The sequence below is a fragment of the Eubalaena glacialis genome, chromosome 14, assembly GCF_028564815.1.
Source record: "Eubalaena glacialis isolate mEubGla1 chromosome 14, mEubGla1.1.hap2.+ XY, whole genome shotgun sequence".
NCBI lineage: Eukaryota > Metazoa > Chordata > Mammalia > Artiodactyla > Balaenidae > Eubalaena > Eubalaena glacialis.
In genome coordinates, this window is record NC_083729.1 from 64,642,260 (window position 1) to 64,661,964 (window position 19,705).

Sequence of the window (19,705 nt, forward strand, 5' to 3'; positions counted from 1 at the left end):
AGAGCAGCTCTGTGGAGGGGACGAAGGAGGACCAGGATCCAGTAGCGTCACAAAAACCTAGGGAAGGAGGTGTGGGGGTGGGTGGGAGAATGGGGGTCTGCCACAGAGAGGGAGGGGGATTCCTACTGACTTCCTCATCACCCCTGACCTCAGGGAGGAGAAAATGGACGAGGAAAGGCTGAGGTTCCTGTTTCCGTTTTTTCCCAACATTGAAGACAGGACTTTCAGATGAACATGTACAACAACCCACGTTACTGGCATCTTTCAGTTATCTGGGCTAACAGACCTGCAGTGACTGCAGATAACAAGACTTTACACTGAGATGTATTGTGTGATTTTTTTTCCAGGGGTATAGGATAAATAGAACTCGTTTGCACTCCCCAATTTCCTGCCTTCTGGCTTCCCTAAATGCCAGCTTCCCCCTTTTTCCATTTCCTAGCCCACTATGTGAAGTCTGTCTTATGACTGGCCTCCACCAGCCTCCTCTGTCAAAAGTTACTTTTCCTGGGCTTCCCTGGTGGTGCAGTGGTTGAGCATCTGCCTGCCAATGCAGGGGACACGGGTTAGAGCCCTGGTCTGGGACGATCCCACATGCCACGGAGCAACTGGGCCCGTGAGCCACAGCTACTGAGCCTGCGCGTCTGGAGCCTGTGCTCCGCAGCAAGAGAGGCCGCGATAGTGAGAGGCCCGCGCACCGCGATGAAGAGTGGCCCCCGCTTGCCACAACTAGAGAAAGCCCTCGCACAGAAACGAAGACCCAACACAGCCAAAAATAAATAAATAAATAATAAAGAAGTATTAAAAAAAAAAAAAAAACTTAAAAAAAAAAAAGAAAAGAAAAATGTATGATTGTCAATGATAAAAAAAAAAGTTACTTTTCCTACAGATTTTTGGGTAGTGGCTTAAAGATTCATTTCTTTGCATGAGAAAAACTTAAGTCCTCTCGAATCTTTGAGAAAGGAATGGATGAGGGCAAACTCACTCAACAGGGGTTCAAGTAGGTGGCTGAAATCCATAGTTATTGAGACTCTCCTGCAAATGTGGGAGCTCATTCTCTGAAAGACTAGAACCCTGGTAGCTAGGAGGCCATAGGCATCCACTATCGGCCCCATGTTAGATTTGGCCTTTGCCACTCACCAATTTCCAGCCTTTGGAGTATGTTAGTTAACCTCTCCATGCCCCAGTTGCTCATCCACTGAAATGGGGGTTGGGTTGTTGGAAGACTTGAAAAGGTTTTGTTTAAACATGAAAGTGCTCTCTTAATGCAGAGGATAGTACCCAGCACTCAGAACTGTTAGCTGCTCTCTCATCATCGTCCTCTAGCGCTGGTCCTTTTGACACACCGGAACTGCCAGTAGGTTTTATGGGGTTTGGGGCACCTTTAGGGAGAGTGCATGGAGCTATTAGACAAGGATTGCCTCTCTGTCAGTGGACTGTGATGTTGGCAAAGTTTCTCATTTCCTTAGCTTTTCAGACTTCGCGGGTAGGAGGTGGGTGGTAGGAACTGAGTATGAGCAGCTGGGTGGGTGGAGCCGTGGGCTTGCGCGGCCTGGGTGGGGACTGATGGGGGCTTTTCTGGCTGTGGGACACGCACTGCGTGGCTTGGGCGATGGTCTCGGTGGCTGTGGCGCTGTGTGGGGGGTGTGTGCAAGGTGTGTGTGTGTGTGCTAGGGAAGACGGACTGTCTCGCTGTCTGGCTGAGGAGCCGCCTCCGCATCCTGACCTGGTTCTCCGGTCCTCTGGTTCTCGTGCGCTGGCGGCCTCCGAGGCAGCTGCTGCTCCTTTCGCCAGGTCTCAGACGTGGTCGGCTCCATTTCCTCCCGCTGGCCTCGGGCTGGGCTGCTGCTTGAGGCAGGGGCTCCCGTCTGGAGAGCCGGCTGGGCTCGGCTTCATCCCGCCCCTGCCGGGGTCGCTGTGGGGAGGAGCAAGCTGCTGGCGGGGTGAGGGGTGCCGCAGGGGTCGGCCTGGTAGGGCTGTGCCGGGCACAGCGACTTACAGAGGACTTCTAATGGGTGGGGAATCTCAGGCTTGGCACCCCGCCCCAGCCAGACCCAGTCTCCCTCCCAGAGGGCTGCTCAGCTGTGTGTGTGTGTGTGTGTGTGTGTGTGTGTGTGTGTGTGTGTGTGGCAACAGAAATAGCAAGAAGAAAATGCACCCACGAATTCCTCTCCATGAGGCTCCCCTCCAGTCTTTGTTCAGAGGCCCGCATAGTTTGTGCAGGGTTTCAGGTGTGTTGTAGGTACTCTGTTCTTAAGCTTTCTCCCCTAAATAAAAATGTAATACCTACAATAAATTCTGGAGACTGTGAACACGAGAATATACCCATTCTCTGCTACCCAGAGATGAGCACTGTTAACATTTCTGCATAATTCCTCTTGTTGTTTTGTTTGTGTGCACAGACATGCATTGTTAATAGAATTGGATTCTTAAATTGGGCAATAATTCAAATCCTGTTTTTTGCCACTTCAAGTAGTGTAAACACTTCCCCTGTCATAAAAACCCTCAGAAAGCATCTATTTATGAGTATAAGTACATTCTTGAGTTTCTTTTTTTTTATTGAAGACATTTCCCTGTGTTTTTATCCTTTATCATTTTAAGTCATACATCTACTGATGGAATATTATATATTATAATTTTTCTTATGTATTATTTGAAACATACTTGACGTAGTGTTTCATATATGTTAAACATACTGCAATATAAAGCATAATAATAAACACATGTAAACTCCCTACCTACATTAACAGCTAGGATGTTGCTAACATCACTGAAACTCCCTGGATGTTTCCCCAACCCTGTCCCCCTTCTTCACCTCCAGAGACAACCACTACCTTGACTTTTGTGTTTATCATTCCCTTGCTTTTTAAAAAAGTTTTAATTACGTATGTTTATATTCTTACACAATACTTTTATATATGCTTTTTTTGTTTGAGCTTTTTAGAATTGGTCAACTATATAGTATTTCGAGGCTTGCTTTTTTTTTTACTCAGTGTAGTTTCTGAGATTCATTCATGTTCCTATGGTTCATTCATTTGCACTGCCGTATAGTATTCCATTGTCCATTCTGTGGTTGGTAAGCACTTAGAATATTTCCACAATTTGGTTTTTATGAGTAATGCTGCTGTGAACATTTGTGTACACATTTCCTGATGCACACATGCAACGTGTCTCTAGGACTAGAATTGTAGAATCATAGGGTATGTGCATGTTTACCATTAAAAGATAGCACCACAGACCTTTCCAAAATGGTTGTTTTGCCCTCTGCCAGTGGTTCATAAGAAAAAGTTCCTGCTAAATCCCACTAGCACTTGGTATCAAACTAAAATACCCTTTCTTGGTGCTTGTACCTGGTGCTGTTATAAGTGTTCTTCATATGTTAATTTGTTTAATCCTCATGACCACCTGTGAAGTTAGGTACTGTTATTAATCCTTGATTTACAGATGAGGAAACAGAGGCATAGAGAGGTCAACTTTTAACCCCAGATATACAGATTTAAAAAATGAACAGAGAGGTTAATTAACTTGTTCAAGGTCACACAGCTAGTAAGTGGTGGCGGCAAGATTTGCACTAAACATACTTGCTCTTAAATTCTTTGTAATGGATATAAAATGGACTCTCACAGCTGTCTTATTTTATATTTCTGTTTACTAATGAAGTTGAGTATTTGTTTACTTATGTTTATTCCGCATTCTCTTTTCATGAAAAGAAACATTTTAAAATCATTCACCTATTGTTGGGGCACTTAGATTATTTGTAATTCTTTACTATTAATGTTTCAGGGAAAATCCTTGGCACATATAATTTTAATATTTCTTCTGTTGTCTTATTTATTTTGTTTGCATTTCCTTAAGTGAGATTAAGAGTGGTTAAAAATGTCTGCTCTTTTGGATTGCTATTTGATACTGTGTCCTCATCTGTGGAGGTGAGCCTCTACCTTCTAGGAGTTTATGATGACTGGAGGAGGTTAATGAGTATGCAGTGATTAGCATGATACTCGGCCTATTATAAGAATACTGCATCATAGTTACGTAGAGACTTTTCCTAGTTGCTTCTCCTCTTTTCCTTTCTTCCCCAAAACCACATTAATTACTCTTAGATCAGGGGGCATGAACAATCACAGTCCTGTGCTTCTGCCAGATATGATGACCTCAGGGAATTAGGTCTTGCTTCAGCTTCTTCCTGAGTATCACCCCAACCATTGAGAGATTTGCTGTATCTGTTCATTTTGTAGTAGGAAAAAAGTTAGATTTTAAAATATGTTATTGGTATGTATATAGTAACCACATGAAACATTACCTCCCGCCACCTCCCACAAGGACACCCACTGCTACACATGACAGTCTCTAGAAGTTAGGTATAACCCTCTGAGATTTGCCGTCTACAGAGAGAGCTCAGATGTGGAGAGTGTAGACAGGGGACTGGGTTAGCCAACGTGTGTGCACACACACACACACACACACTCACACACACTCTCACATTCACTCCTGCAAAAACAAGCAGATGTGTACATCCTCTGAAAGGGTTCCCCTAAAAAGGTCTCTTTCCCTACTTATAGATTTGTATCATCAATAAATCCCAGGAGGGTAGAATTCTCTAAAGAGATGAATAATTGATCAACTCTAGACAGAAAATGCCATAAATACAACCCCTGTGCTACTGGGGGGCGGGGTGGGGCCGTCCATTTGGGGGAGGGAAGGAAGGAATTGGTTTTATGCGGAGGTGGCTCCTGAACTCTAGGGCTGGGGAAAAGGATGGAGCTGGAGAGCAGCCGTGGAACAGCTGCTGGAGGAGCAGAGGAGCTGAGTTGGTGGTGCGGGCAGCTGGGAAAGTGCTGGCCAGCTGGCTGGGGAGCAGCCACTCTTATCCTGGAGTCCCATGAGAATTCATTCTTGGAGATTCCTCTGTAGAGGATGTGCCGCAGACTGGCCCTGCCTCCTGGCCACTGGCCTTTGTGGAGCCTGCCTGCAGGCTTATTCATCCTGGCTAAAAACACCTTCTTGGACATGTTTCTTCCAACACGGTGTATAACTGCTGAACAGCAGGACAGCCCCTGGGACTCTGCCTCTTCTAATATCCCCTTTCCCCAGAGGCCCTAAGAAGGATGGTGAATGAGCACTTTGATCTCTCACAGTAGTAGCCTTTATCTTCCGGCCTTCCTTCCATTTCCCTTTCATAGAGGATTGCTGATCTGGTTTCATGTGTTGGCATTCTGAGAGTCAGGAAAGACTCGGAAAACCTGGTGTCAGTTCCACGCCTCTCATTGTGTTATGGATAAAATGAGGTGTTTGGGGGTGGAGTTCCACACTTCTTCAGCCTTGCCTGACATCCAGGGGGCTCTGGAGCCCCTGGGGTGGGGAGGCAGGCTGTTGCTGTGGTTGGATACCTGCAGATTGTCTGAGGGACCAGCTGTGGGGATGGGGAGCGTAGAGAGGAGCAGGCTATAGAGGAGGAGGGATGTGGGACCTTGGGAGTCCTGACCAAGCAGGGTACAGGGACAAATTCCAAAAGGGTTCCTGGGCCCCTGGAGGAAGACTTGGAGTCTTCTGCAGGTGGCGGTGCTGTACATACATGCCAGCCCTTCATGAAGTAGGTGAGGGGTTAGGTCTCTTGGCTCTAGGAGGGCATCTACTCTGCCTGTCTTCCAGTAACAAACCCCTGCTGCCCACCGCTTGGTGAGGGGAGCATACCCCCCGCCTGTCCACACCAAGCCTGGGATGGGCTGGAGCTTTCCTAGTGAAAGCAGAGAAGAGACCTGGTAAGACTGGGTGTGCGGGTCCCAGTGAGGGCAGGGCGGGGTTCTGTGCCTGGAAGGGGGCTCTGAGAAGGGGCAGCACCGACACCTTTGGTGGGCCTCTCTGTGGAGGCAGATGGGGGTGCAGGCCGTTCAAGATCAGTTGCTGATGGCATTGGCAGCTTTGCAGACCTCTACATGTGTGCACTGTGACAGGCGCCTTAGCAGAGGAGGGCTGCGAGCTCTGCCCAGAGCTTCAGCTGGCCGCCTCTCACAGTCCCGGGGTGAAGAGGCTTGTACCAGCTGGGTCCCAGGAGGAAGAAGCAGCAGACCCTTTTGAACGCATACTGAGCACTCTGTCAGATTCTGAAGATGCGATGGAAGCCTTGTCCCTTAGGAGTTTTTATAGTGTAACTGGTCATCCTCTCTTAGAAAAGGATCCCCAGCAGAAGGTGGCTGTATGTGGTGACTGTGTAGGATCTGGTTCAGACCTGTGGTGAGCAGGACTGGTCCAGGAGGACTTTATCAGGAAGGGGTTGATTTTGTTCCTTGTCTCACCCCCTACATCTAATCATTTGCTTCCATAATCACACTTCATTCCCATCTCTCTGCTGTTGCCTTAGTTCAGGCCCTTATTATCACTGATCTGGACAGCGGCATTAGTCTCCTAACCGGTCTTCACGCCACCAGCCTTGAAGTCTGCAGTCAGTGCTCTGTGAAATCATTTGAGCGCCCCTCCTGAAATGTAAATCTGCTCCTATGTGTTCATACTGTGAGCCACACATCTGCCCTCCCCACGCTTCACGCTCAGGATGTGCCCAGCAGCTCACCCTTCCCCTGGCCTGCCAGGCCTTCTCGTGATTCTGTGCCTTTGCCTATGTGAGTCCCTCCATCTGGAATTCCTCCTCCTTCCCCTCCTCCAAAATACCTGCCCATCTTCCAAGGCTCGTCCTGAAGGTTTCTTCAAGGTGAAACCTTTCTTGACAGACACGTCCACCTTCCCAGAGAGAAGTGGCCCCCGTGCCCCAGGCCCTGGATAGACTGCTCTCATGGCACCAGTATGCTCCAGGGCATTTGTTTGTTTATGGGTCTGTCTCTTGCCTTTTGCTTTATAAACTTCTTGATGCTCCTGAAATATACAGTCTGGTCTGTTGTAAGGCAAGAAACCACCACAAAATTTAGTGGCATGAAACAGCTATCATTTTATTATGTTCATTGAGTCTTTGGCCCTGGAAGTCAGGAAGGAAATAGCGTGGGTAGCTGGTGTCAGCTCCTTGATGTGTAGGGCCTTAGCTGGGAAATCTCAAAAGCTAGAGGTAATTTGACAGCTGGGCTGGAATCCTTGCAGAGCTCCTTCACTCACTTGTTTGGCAGGTTGATGCCCACTGTTGGCTGGCACCTCAGCCGAAAAGGTCCGCGGACACCTTCACGTGGCCTTTCCACATGGCCTGTGTTTCCTCACAGTGTGGTAGCTGGGTGCCAAGAGTGGGTGTCCCCAAGAATCAGGCAGAAGCTGTATTATCTTTTATGATCTAGCTTTGAAAATCATGACAATGGCACTTTGACCATTGTGACAAGCTCACCCTGATTTAAAGGGAGGGAATGTAGACCCCACCTCTCCATGGGAGAAGTGCACGTGGGTGGAGGGGTTGTGGTGTCCGTCTTTGGAAAGTAAACTCTGCCACACCTGCTAAGTACTGGGTGCGTGCACATGGCACTCTTATTAAATTCTGAAGGCTGAGCAAGGGTGGCATATGAGGAAGTGTTGTGAAGTTGGCGCTGGGAGTCTCGAGGGAGGGATGCGATCCACAGCAGATTGTAGGGTGGAGAAAAGACTGTGGGGGGCTGGGGAGCTCCTGTCAGGTTGGACAATTAAAAAGTGTGTACGGGGACTTCCCTGGTGGCACAGTGGTTGAGGATCTGCCTGCCGGTGCGGGGGACATGGGTTCGAGCCCTGGTCCGGGAAGATCCCACATGCCACGGGGCGGCTGGACCCGTGCGCCACAACTACTGAGCCTGCGCTCTAGAGCCTGCGAGCCACAACTATTGGGCCCACGTGCCGCAACTACTGAAGCCCGTGTGCCTGGAGCCCGTGCTCCACAGCAGGGGAGGCCACCGCGGTGAGAGACCAGCGTGCCGCAACGGGGAGTGGCCCCCACTCGCCGCAGCTGGAGAGAGCCTGCACACAGTGGTGAAGACCCAACGCAGCCATAAATTAATTAATTAATTAATTAAAAATAAATAACTAAATAAATTAAAAAAAAAAAAAAGTGTGTACGCACACCAAGGTCCCAATGAGGAGGACAGGAAGGGAAAGGGAGGAGATAGAACAGAAAGGCGCTCACATTTAGAATTGTTTGGACCTGGTGACTGGGCACATTGGAAGGACGTGGAGGATGTCGGGGTTGGGGACACTCGTGGGAATGGGAGTCGGGGACGGAGCTGTTGGAGGTGGGACGGGGAGTTTGGTCCGCTTTAGACAGGCTGCTCTCAGTGGGCCTGTAGCATGTTCCAGGGGCTAGAGGCAGCTGGAGACCAAACTTTAAGGAGCACCCTCAGAGCGGTGCTTGCTGCAGCCCAGAGGGGAGTGAGAAGTAAGGGATATAAAGTGTGGAGGGCTTTAGGGTTGGGGCATGTCTAGCTGGGACTTTGCAAGCACCTAGACTAGCCTCCATCCTCCGCCAGCATTGTCCTGCGCCTTGCCAGTAATCGTCAAATAACTGCTCGGTTTCCTTTTCAATATCCCCTGCTTGTTAGGGGGACAGGATTTCAGTGTATTTTTTAGTATCTCTCAGTATTAAAACTTTTACTAAGTTGAGCCTAAGTTTTCTCTTCTTCCACTTCTTAGGGCCACTTGAAACAAGTTTAATTTTTTTCCCAAATGATAGGCCCTCAGATGTTTAAAGATCTTCTTGAGTTTTGTCTTCTTCAGAACCAAAAGGGACCTGTTCCTCTTACGGTTTTGAACTGTCCTGCTTCCTTTTTCGCCAGAGGGAAGCCTGTGTTCAGGTAGGGACTGGCCAGGCAGAGCAGGGCTGTTGCTGCCTGTGCTGCAGGTCCTGTTCCGGTCAGTTCCTGTCTGTGTGTGTCCAACTGCAAATGGGTTGGGACCTGTTAGTAGACTGTGAAATCAACTTAGATTGTTGCAACCTGCAAGAAAGAGGGAGGGAGGGATTTGTGTATCTAGTAAGGGGAAATACTATTTTACAAACTTGTCATATATATAAGAATATAATGGATCACAGTGTAAAATGTATTTCTTACTGTGGTTTGTAGTAAAAAATGTTTGAAGAAACCTTGAGTAATAAGACCTTTTGAAGCTGCCAAATCACATCATATTGAGTATACCATCAGTAAGTTGTTTTTTTTTTTTTTAATTTCTGACTGTGTTGGGTCTTTGTTGCTACACGTGGGCTTTTTCTAGTTGTGGTGAGCAGGGGCTACTCTTTGTTGCAGTGCGCGGACTTCTCACTGTGGTGGCTTCTCGTTGGGGAGCACAGGCTCTAGGCGCACAGGCTTCAGTAGCTGTGGCACACGAACTCCAGAGCACAGGCTCAGTAGTTGTGGCACATGGGCTTAGTTGCTCTGTGGCATATGGGAGCTTCCCGGACCAGAGATCGAACCCGTGTCCCCTGCATTGGCAGGCAGATTCTTAACCACTGTGCCACCAGGGAAGTCCCCCATCAGTAAGTCTTTTATCCCTCCTGATTTCTAAGACATTTTCATGTGCACTACTGCCATTGTTATGTGCTTCTTCCATCTTTAATTTGCACAAATGTGGCTTAGGACCCTATTTACCCTGTTAGATCTTTTTCTCTCCTGCCTATTGACCTTTTGGCACCTGGTCCTATCACTTAACATAGTTTTATCCCTCCTGTTTTCAACATCTGTCTATTTAATAAGTGTGCCTTCACTATCATTATTAATAAATATGTTGAACAGGACAGTTCTGAGGACAGAGCCCTGTGGCAGGCCACTACAGACCACCCCCCTCAATTGATATACCACTCTTACTTTGAACGTGGCATGGTCACTCAGCCATTGGTGAGCCAGCCCATCCAGCCTATCATTCTCCATAGCTGTCCCTCAAAGGGATCACAGCCAGCCTTGTGGAACTTCAGTGTCTGCAACCTGATTCGCAAACCCAGGGCCTTGGCAAGTAATACAAATGAATGCAGTGATAATTAATTCAGGCAATTAATAAATAATCCCTGACTCCTGGCCTTGGTTTCAAGAAGGCAGTGCAAATGATGTGGCTGGGGGTGAGCTGGAGCGGTAGTCAGTGCTCAGTTGTAGACGAAGTTGCCGGGCAGGAGTGTGGACCTTCAGGAAAATCTGGGTTTCGTGTGAAATTTGATTTTTTTTACCATTGGCAAAACAAACATGAAAACCAAACAAAACAGATTTGTTTTGTGGCAGATTTGGCCTGCAGCCCTTGAGTTTGTGACCCCCTTATCTCCTGGTTCAGTGACCACACAACACAAAGCACTAAGATTAGTTGCGTGTTGATGGGTTGATGGCCTTCACTGAACCTGCTTCCTTTGAGGTCCCTTTAGTTACCCACTCAGGACTCTTACATGGACTGAACTCACCCAGTGTTCTGAAAGTTGGGGATGACACTTGCCCTTTTCTCACCTGTTGGCACCTTCTCCTGATGGCAAGTTTCTTTCAGGATCACTGGCAGGTGTGAGGAATGTGTCAGTGGGATCCCTTGGCTGGGAAAACTGGAATTTAGAGTTTCTTAAAGTCTCCCACCCGGCTTGGTTTCACTTTCCTCTTATCTATATCTACTCTTCCTTTTCTTTTCTCTTTGGTCTGAAGAGCATTTTCCTTCCCAGGGAATTCATAAGCACAAGAGTGGGCCTAGCTCTTCCTTGTTCTTCTTATTCACACACCAAAAATAACTTTTAAAAATCCTTTTAGTTGTCTTGAGCATTTGGGGAAGCCTTAGCTCATGCAGCATTAGTCTTCCTGACACTGTTTTTGTAAATCCATGCTACTCTCTCGTGTTTCTTCTTGTTTATGCATGCTTCTTCTGTCTTTTATACATAAACATGTAAACATGTAAAATTTGATCACTTCAAATTCTGTAGCCTTTGCAGCCACGTTAGTTTAGGTTTTGAAGAAGGAAGGAAGGAAGAACTGGGTGATCAGCCACATTCCTAGAGGAAAGGTATTTGTTCCTAGTTTCTAGTTCTGAAAGATAGTAGTCTTCCAGCAGCGTCAGGGAGAGGCTGGCATATTCCATGGCCTGTGGGGCAGACGGATGGCGGACTGTGCGGGAGGCACAGAAGTCATTACGATTGGGCTCTTGTCTTGAAGGAACTACCATCTGGTGGGGGGAGGCAGCTGCTTGGCAGGTGATAAGTGCTAATAGAGGCATGTTTAAGGTGCTGTGGGAGCCTAGGGGAAGGAGCATCGGTCAATCTGCGAACCAGGTCAGAGAGGAGGTGACATTGAGCTGATGCTTGAAGGATAAGCCAAAGAGACCTCACAGAGGCTGGGAAGGGCATTCCAGGCAATGAGAACTGCATGTGCAAAGCTCAGAACAGCATGTTGGAAAAGCATGAGGGTCCTTAGTGGCCAGAATTGGGGCAGTGATGAGAATGAGATGGGAACCACAGGCTGGGGCCTCTGCTCATCTCCCAGAGGCCTGTCCCAAATCCCAGCTCCCCGCTACTGTTTTGGAGCCCATGATGGCCATGTTTGACAGTCTGGGGACTAGTATCGTTTAACCATCTGTTTAATATACTGTATGTTCTACCTGAGGGACTAATTTCTTTTTTACAGATCTTTTTTTCAAATTTATTTGTTTTGTTTATTTATTTTTGGCTGCATTGGGTCTTTGTTGCTGCGCGCGGGCTTTCTCTAGTTGTGGCCAGCGGGGGCTACTCTTTGTTGCGGTGCGCGGGCTTCTCATCGCGGTGGCTTCTCTTGTTGCGGAGCATGGGCTCTAGGTGCGCGGGTTTCAGTAGTTGTGGCTCGTGGGCTCTAGAGCGCAGGCTTAGTAGTTGTGGCACATGGGCTTAGTTGCTCCGCAGCATGTGGGATCTTTCTGGACCAGAGATCGAACCCACGTCTGCTGCATTGGCAGGCGTATTCTTAACCACTGCGCCACCAGGGAAGTCCCCTAATTTCTTTTTTAACTTTTTATTTTGATAGAATTTAAAAACTTATAGAAAAGATTAAAGAAGAGTACCTGGGACTCCCGTATACCCAAATTGTTTACATTTTGCCGTATTTGCTTTATCATTTTCTCTATGTGTATATATTTTTATATATGCATATACTTTTTTTCTGAACCATTTGAGATTAAGTTGGAGATACCCTTTATCCCTAAATACTTCAGTGTGTATGTGTTCTAAGGACAAGGACGTTCTTTTACATAACCATAGTATAGTCATCCATGTCCAGAACACAGAGATTGATATGATATGATCTTATCCACATCCATATTCAAATTTCATCAGTTGTCCCAATGATGTACTTTATAGCTATTTCCCCCCACTCCAAGATCTAACCCATGAGCATGCATTTTGCTGTCTCTTTAGTCTTGTGTCAGCTGGGAGAGATGTTTGTTTTTCTTGTCTTTGAAATTTTTGGAGAGAACAATCCAGGTGCTTTCTAGCATACCCTTTAGTTTCAGTTTATCTGACGTTTCCTATGATTAGATTTAAGGTTATATGTTCTGGCTGCACTTCTGTGTGAGTGACGTTATATCCTCCTTTTCAATGTCATCATATCAAGAGACACATGATGTTGGTTTTTTCCCAGTATTGGTGATGATGATAACTTTGATCATTTGGTAAAGGTGGTGTCAGCCAGATTTATTTCTCCACTATAAAGTTGCTATTGTATTTAAGTAATTTTTGAAGAGATGTTTTGAGGCCATGTATATATCCTGTGCCTCATCAAGCTTTCACCTGCTATTTGTAGCATCCACTGATGAGTTTCTAAATCCTTCTATATCCTTCTATATTTTTTATTGGCATTCTACTGTAAGGAAGAGCTTTCCTTTCCGGTGGGATGAATTCTTGCAAACTCAGATCTGCCTCGTATTACCTTTTAACTTGCTGGACTGGACTCTGGGCCCACTTCCTCTTGTGCTCTCCCTCTTCAGTGTGCTTTGGGTGGACATCAGATGAATAATGGTGGTTCCTGGGAAGCTTGGATCTTCTTCCAAGCAGCACCTCACTTGTCATTGGCGTGACTGGCTTGGCGTGGGGCTAAACACACGCTGTATTGGATGATCAGTGTTTCCTCAGGCCTGGGGCTGGGGTGGGAATGTTGTCTTGTCAGCTCTCTGAGTTCAGCCTGAGCTTAAGCGAGGGCAGTAATGGGCAGAGAAAAGAACTGTGGGTTCCTTCCCCTGAGAGGCCATGGCTGATTCCTTGTCCAGGCTGAATTCGTTAGTCAAAGCTGCTCGTTCCCTGCCCGTTCACACACAGACTTCGCACTTCTGGTGCATTGTTACATGGATGCTTAGTTAGCTTTCTTTTCCTCCTGACAAAAAACAAAGGTTCTGGTGTCACTTTGGTCATTGTGAGTTAAAGACCTCTTTGTGTGTCCTCAACAAATACTTGGTTTCAGGGGAGTTTGATCGGTGTGATCAATATGAGGCTCAGAAAGGGTCTGAGCAACATTCAGAACTCTGCGTTAGGATCTCTTAAAGACGTGCTTTCTGCTTCTGCGGTGCAGCCAGCTGAGAAATGAGGTGTGAGAAGTTGAGCTGAGGTTCAAGCTCTATGAGAGACAGGGAGGGTTTGCAAGGAAAGCAGGGTTAGATGTGCCTCTGAGTGGTGTGGTGCAGGACAGTGCTTTTCAAGTACTGTGGCTCATCTTTTCCCCTTTTGTTCCTCCTCCTCTCTCTCTCTTCAGACAGGCTCAGAGCTCAGCCCAGTCGATGGACCTGTTCCAGGTCAGATGGACTCAGGGCCAGTGTACGATGGGGACTCACGGCAGCTAAGCGCCTCAGGGGCGCCGGTCAATGGTGCTAGAGAACCTGCTGGACCCAGTTTGCTGGGCACTGGGGGTCCTTGGCGAGCAGAGCCGAAGCCCGACTGGGACGTGACCCCAGGACCAGCTCATACTGCTCGCCTGGAAGATGCCCACGATCTGGTGGCCTTTTCGGCTGTGGCCGAAGCTGTGTCCTCTTATGGAGCCCTTAGCACCCGGCTCTATGAAACCTTCAACCGTGAGATGAGTCGCGAAGCTGGGAACAACAGCAGGGGACCCCGGTCAGGACCCGAGAGCTGCTCTGCTGGCAGCGAAGACCTTGACACGCTGCAGACGGCCCTGGCCCTCGCTCGGCATGGCATGAAACCACCCAACTGCAACTGCGATGGCCCAGAATGCCCTGACTACCTCGAGTGGCTGGAGGGGAAGATCAAGTCTGTGGTTGTGGAGGGAGGGGAGGAGCGGCCCAGGCTCCCAGGGACTCTGCCTTCTGGTGAGGCTGGTCTTCTGGCGCCAATCACCAGGCCACTCCTCAGCTCTGAGGTCCCTCATATACCTCCTCCTCCGGAGGGCCTGCCCCTGTCCCAGAGTGCCCTGAGTATCGCTAAGGAAAAAAACATCAGCCTGCAGACCGCCATCGCCATTGAGGCCCTCACACAACTCTCCTCTGCCCTCCCCCAACCTTCTCACGCCACCTCCCAGGCTTCTTGCCCCCTTCCTGAGGCCTTGTCCCCTCCTGCCCCTTTCAGATCTCCCCAGTCCTACCTCCGGGCTCCCTCATGGCCTGTGGTCCCTCCTGAAGAGCACCCATCCTTTGCTCCTGATAGCCCTGCCTTCCCTACAGCAACTCCTAGAACAGAGTTTCCTGAAGCCTGGGGCACTGACACCCCACCAGCAACTCCCCGGAGCTCTTGGCCCATGCCCCGCCCAAGCCCTGATCCCATGGCTGAACTGGAGCAGTTGTTGGGCAGTGCCAGTGATTACATCCAGTCAGTATTCAAGCGGCCCGAGGCCCTGCCCAGCAAGCCCAAGGTCAAGGTTGAGGTACCCTCTTCCTCCCCATCCCCATCCCCATCCCCCATTCTCCAAAGGGAGGCCCCCACACCGTCCTCAGAGCCCGATTCCCACCAGAAGGCCCAGACGGCCCTGCAGCAGCACCTCCACCATAAGCGCAGTCTCTTCCTGGAACAGGCCCACGACGCCTCCCTCCCCCCTCCCTCGGAGCCTCCTGCTCCCGGCTGGTGGGCACCACCCAGCTCACCTGCCTCACGGCCATCCGACAGACCACCCAAGGAGAAGAAAAGGAAGCCCCTGGCACCAGCTGGAGGTCTCGTGGGAACTGACAAAGCTGGCCCTGGGATCAAGCCCAGTGTCCGGAAGTCCATTCACATCAAGAAGTCCAGGCCACGGGAGGCACAGCCCCTCTTCCCACCTCTGCGGCAAATCATCCTGGAAGGGCTGAGGTCCCCAGCCTCTGAGGACGTGCAGGCACATCCACCTGCCCCCGTTCCTGCCTCACAGGGCTCTGCTGTCCCCCTGCCCCCAGAACCTTCTCTTGCGCTATTTGCACCTAGTCCCTCCGGGGACAGCCTGCTGGCCCCTACTCAGGAAATGAGGTCTCCCAGCCCCATGGCAACCCTGCAGCCAGGCTCCGCTGGCCCTCTTCCCCCTGCCGATGACAAGCTGGAAGAGCTCATCCGGCAGTTTGAGGCTGAATTTGGGGATAACTTTGGGCTTCCTGGCCCCCAATCTGTGCCCATTCAGGACCCCGAGAACCAGCCAACCTGTCTCCCAGCCCCCGAGAGCCCTTTTGCTACCCGCTCTCCCAAGCAAATCAAGATCGAATCTTCAGGGGCTGTGACTGTGCTCTCAACCACCTGCTTCCATTCAGAGGAGGGAGGCCAGGAGGCCACACCCACCAAGGCCGAGAACCCACTCACACCCACCCTCAGTGGCTTCCTGGAGTCACCTCTTAAGTACCTGGACACACCCACCAAGAGCCTGCTGGACACACCTGCCAAGAGAGCCCAGGCCGAGTTCCCCACCTGTGATTGCGTAGGTAAGTCCTCCTGGGTGCCAGGGAAAGGCAAGGGGATGTGACCTGGCAGGCTTGGATTTCTAGGCACTGTCTTTTATCTGGAAAACATTCACTGTGTGCCAGACACCACACCGGGACACAGAAGTGAGCTCCAGGCTAGTGGAGAAGACATTGAAGGAAACTGATGGTGATGCCGTGTGGTGTATTGTGTGTCAGTGGAGGTGCTTTGTCGTACAGATTGAGGTGAAGGCATCATGGAAGCCTTCCTGTGGGAGGTGGTGCTTGTGCTGAGGCCTGTAGAGCTGTCGGGTAGAAAGAAGACATGCTGGGAAGAGGGAATAGTTTGGGCAACAGCTTGGTGGCTGTGACAGGGTAGTGCTTATTTAGAGGGCTTTTGGTCTGGGGGAGCGAAAGGGGAGGAGTCTGGGTGGGGATGAGCAAAAGGTGGCTGGAGAGGCAGGCAGGGGCCAGATCTTGCAGGGCCCAGTGAGCCACAATCGGGAGTTTGACTTGATCTCTGGTAATACATCGTGAGCTCCTGAGGGTTTTAAAGCAAGTGATGACCAGTCGTCACCTTGTGCTTCTGAAAGACTCTTCCGGCTTGTGGTGGGGAGGAAAGGTTGGCCGGGGAGCCTGTAAGAAAGGTACTGTTGTGAGCCAGGCAAGAAATAACAAGGGCCTGTACTGAAAGAGTAGGTGGGCAGGGGCTGCAGAGTGAGTGGCCTCTGAGGAGGGGGCTATGGGGATGCAGACCGCTCAGGTCTCCGCCTTGGTGGTGGGGGGCACTGAGAACACGTGTGTGGAGAAGTGGTGAGTTCTGTTCGGACCGACTTGAGTTTGAAGGGGCTGAGAGATTGGAGATCGGACTCTGAGTTACGGGTTTGGATGTAGTTAGCATTCAGGTGATGGTTGAAGCCATGGTGTGGGTAAGAGCACTGAGGAATTGGGTCTGTTTCTGAGCCTTGTCTTCTGAAATAGAAGTAGGGCCCCGGGCCTCTGAGGACTGCTCCAGGGGATGTCGGCTGTCTCCAGGGAGGTCGTGGATGCCTCAGGAAACTCCAGGTCCACTCTAAGCTGTGGTCCTCTGCTACTCACCAAGCATTCCATAAAAGATGTGTGTGCTTCAGATGTTGGTAAAAAACACATTGATGCTGATGATAAGCATGTTGAATTCTTGTGATTTTATGATACACAAATAGGTCTTATGAAAAGCCTGTCTTCTCTGCATGTTTAAAGACACTAATATCTGGTCAATTGTGTGATTTGTTGGGATGTTGTGTCCCAGTTAGTAAGGAGAAGCTGGGCTGTCCTGTCCACTCCAGCTACCCCAGACTCCTGGGGTACAAGACAGTGGGGCCAGTGACAAAGAATCACTTGGGGAACAAGGAAAAGTTGGCCCCAGTGCTTCTATCTGGGGGGAACAGATGTGCAGCATCCTGCCAAAGGCTCACAGACGTGCTCTGAGATTGTGGTTTCCACCGAGGACTGACCCTCTTCATGACCGGGTTTAATAATGATGTGACTTTGAGGGCCCCTTATTTCCCACCATTTGGGAGAGACTTGTTCTGATCATAGGAATTGGGGCCCCACTTTCTCTCTTTGTGTTTGTATGTGTCTGGCCTATCTTCCTGTGTTTAGGGCCTCATTTGCTGTTTCTCCCTCTCCGGGGTAGGAAATATTCTTTTATAGGGCTGAGGACATAGTTGATCCATTATAAATATTTTAGTTGTGGAATTCAAGTATATAGATATTATGTTTGGTCAAGCTAGTTTTTTTTTTTTTTTAATTTGAATTTTAATCCCATCACTTCCTCATGCCTAAAATGAAAGTGCTAATAGTACCCTTTCACCAGGGTTCATCTGAGGATTAAATTAGTTAATATGTGTAAAGCCCTTAGGACTGTGACTGGCATGTAGGAAGAACTGTAGGAGCGCTTAGCTGTTACCAAGCCTATCAAGTGCAGAAAAGCAAGAAAAAGATGTAAAAACACATGTATTATGAAGGAAGAAAAGTGTTGGCTGTTACTTTATTCATCAGTCATTTATTGTTTACCTAGCCCAGTCCTAGTGACCAATAAGATAAAAATTAAGAGAAACGGTTCATCTTTGAAGGACTTTGTGGTTTGCTTGAAGAGACAACACAAACAATGAAATACCCAGTCGCCCAATCAGCAGGTATCTGCCAAGTGTCTGTGCTGTCATATGGAAGTGGTTGAACTGTCAGAGTGCTCTGAAATACCAGGCTTGGTTGTCATCATGGAGGGTAATGCTTTACTTAGGAGACTATTCAGAGCTGGGTTTTGAAAACTGTAATGAACTCAGATGGGGAGAGGTGGGTAGGTAGCCACTCCAGACTGAGGAATTTATGAGCACCGTCTAGGAGCAGACATGAGCAAGCTTGCAGGAGGTAAGGCCACTAGCACACAGTGGACCCAAACCCTCAGTGTTCTCCTGCATTCCTTAGGCCAGAGGAGCCCCCTAGCAGAGGGGACAAGTCTCAGCTAGTGAGCAAAAAGCACAGGCAGTAGACTGTCAGCATCAGAGAAACCCAGTGTGGCAATGCTGGCAACCTGTTGCCTTGGCAGGCAGGTGGATGGCAGGAACAGTGGGCAAGAGGTAAGGGGAGCCACCACCACCAATCATTTGTTGCTCCAATTTGTATTTTATTTATATGTAATACAGATAAAATATTTCTATGCTATCTAATGCTAAACAAAGAATTAGAACCAAACCCACGTTGTGTTATTAAATGTTAAATTATGGGAAAACGCTGAAGTGAAAACAGCAGACACAAAGAGTATTTAAATGATCAGCTCTAGCTTAAAAAAAATAGAGAAAAGACTAGAAGGAAATATATCAACAGTGGTTGTATCACTGGTCAGACTGTGGGTGACTTCTCCCTCATTATGTTTTCTGAATTTTCTCTAATGAAATATGTATTTTATAATCAAGAAATATTTTTTAAAGTACCTCCTCCTAGAAGTAGCACAGAAGAGTGAAGAGTGATAATCTTGTGGCAGGAGACCACTTAGGAAGCTATTGAGAATAACAATAACAACCACAACAATAGTAATAGTAGTGGAATATGAAACACTTGCCCTATTCCAGGCACTGTACCAAGTGCTTTGTAGTCACTACCTCATTTAATCCTCTATAACATCTATATGAGGCGGGTACTGTCAGTAGTTCCATTGGAATGATGAAGAAAGCAAAATTAGAGTCAGTGATTTACCCAAGTCATAGAGCTAGCAGATGGTAGAAGTGAGATTTGAACCTAGGCAGCTGGACCACCATGTCATACTGTGATTAAAATTGTTTAGCTGAGAAATGGGTCCAAGTAAAACAGTGGTATTAGGAATGAAGAGGGCCAAAGAAGAAAGCATTCACTTGGAAACAGTTTCTGGAGGTGTTGAGGTTGTGTTAGGGAAAGCTCCCACATCTGGACAGGTGCTTTCATCAGCTGGTTTGATGAACTTGTCGTTGTGAACTCAGGCTCAGGGGGGACAAGGGTTAGGAATGAAGCTTGTTCACTCTGGGATTAATGTTAGCTGGGAACCATCTCATATTCCAGAAGCTCAGCCCCTCAACAGTGGTAGATAGAAAGGTGCAGATTGTAGGTCACTATAATGAAGAATTTTCCATAGAAGCGACAATGAAATTTGGAGATGCCATTAAGCGCTCATAACAGGCGATCTAAGTACGGAAACAACTTTATAAAAACATGGAAAGGTCTTATAGCAAAAGAAACCTAATATTCAAGCTCCATGGTGATTTTTGGCAAATAAGCAATTCTGGCCAATGTGGGCATCACCAGGTAACCAAAAACTGCCAAACACCAAGAGCATTATCTTACACTTGTATGAAGATTACAGGTTTTCTGAAGGTATGGATGGGATTCATATCTACTTGTTCTCTGAATCTTGAAATACTAGAATTAAAGGTACCCCTTGAGGCTTGAAAGAAATAAATTTAAAAGACAT

The 19,705-nt window shown here is 48.3% G+C and overlaps 1 protein-coding gene across 5 annotated transcripts in view; it reads left to right on the plus strand.

The window, feature by feature from the left end:
* Window positions 1-19,705, plus strand: part of TET3 (tet methylcytosine dioxygenase 3) — a 108,398-nt gene that overhangs the window by 39,354 nt on the left and 49,339 nt on the right. For all 5 annotated transcript variants that reach the window (XM_061168642.1, XM_061168641.1, XM_061168643.1 and 2 more), the window contains one exon: window positions 13,611-15,747. In XM_061168642.1, coding sequence (XP_061024625.1) covers window positions 13,611-15,747 — 2,137 coding nt within the window. The remainder of the gene's footprint in view (window positions 1-13,610; window positions 15,748-19,705) is intronic.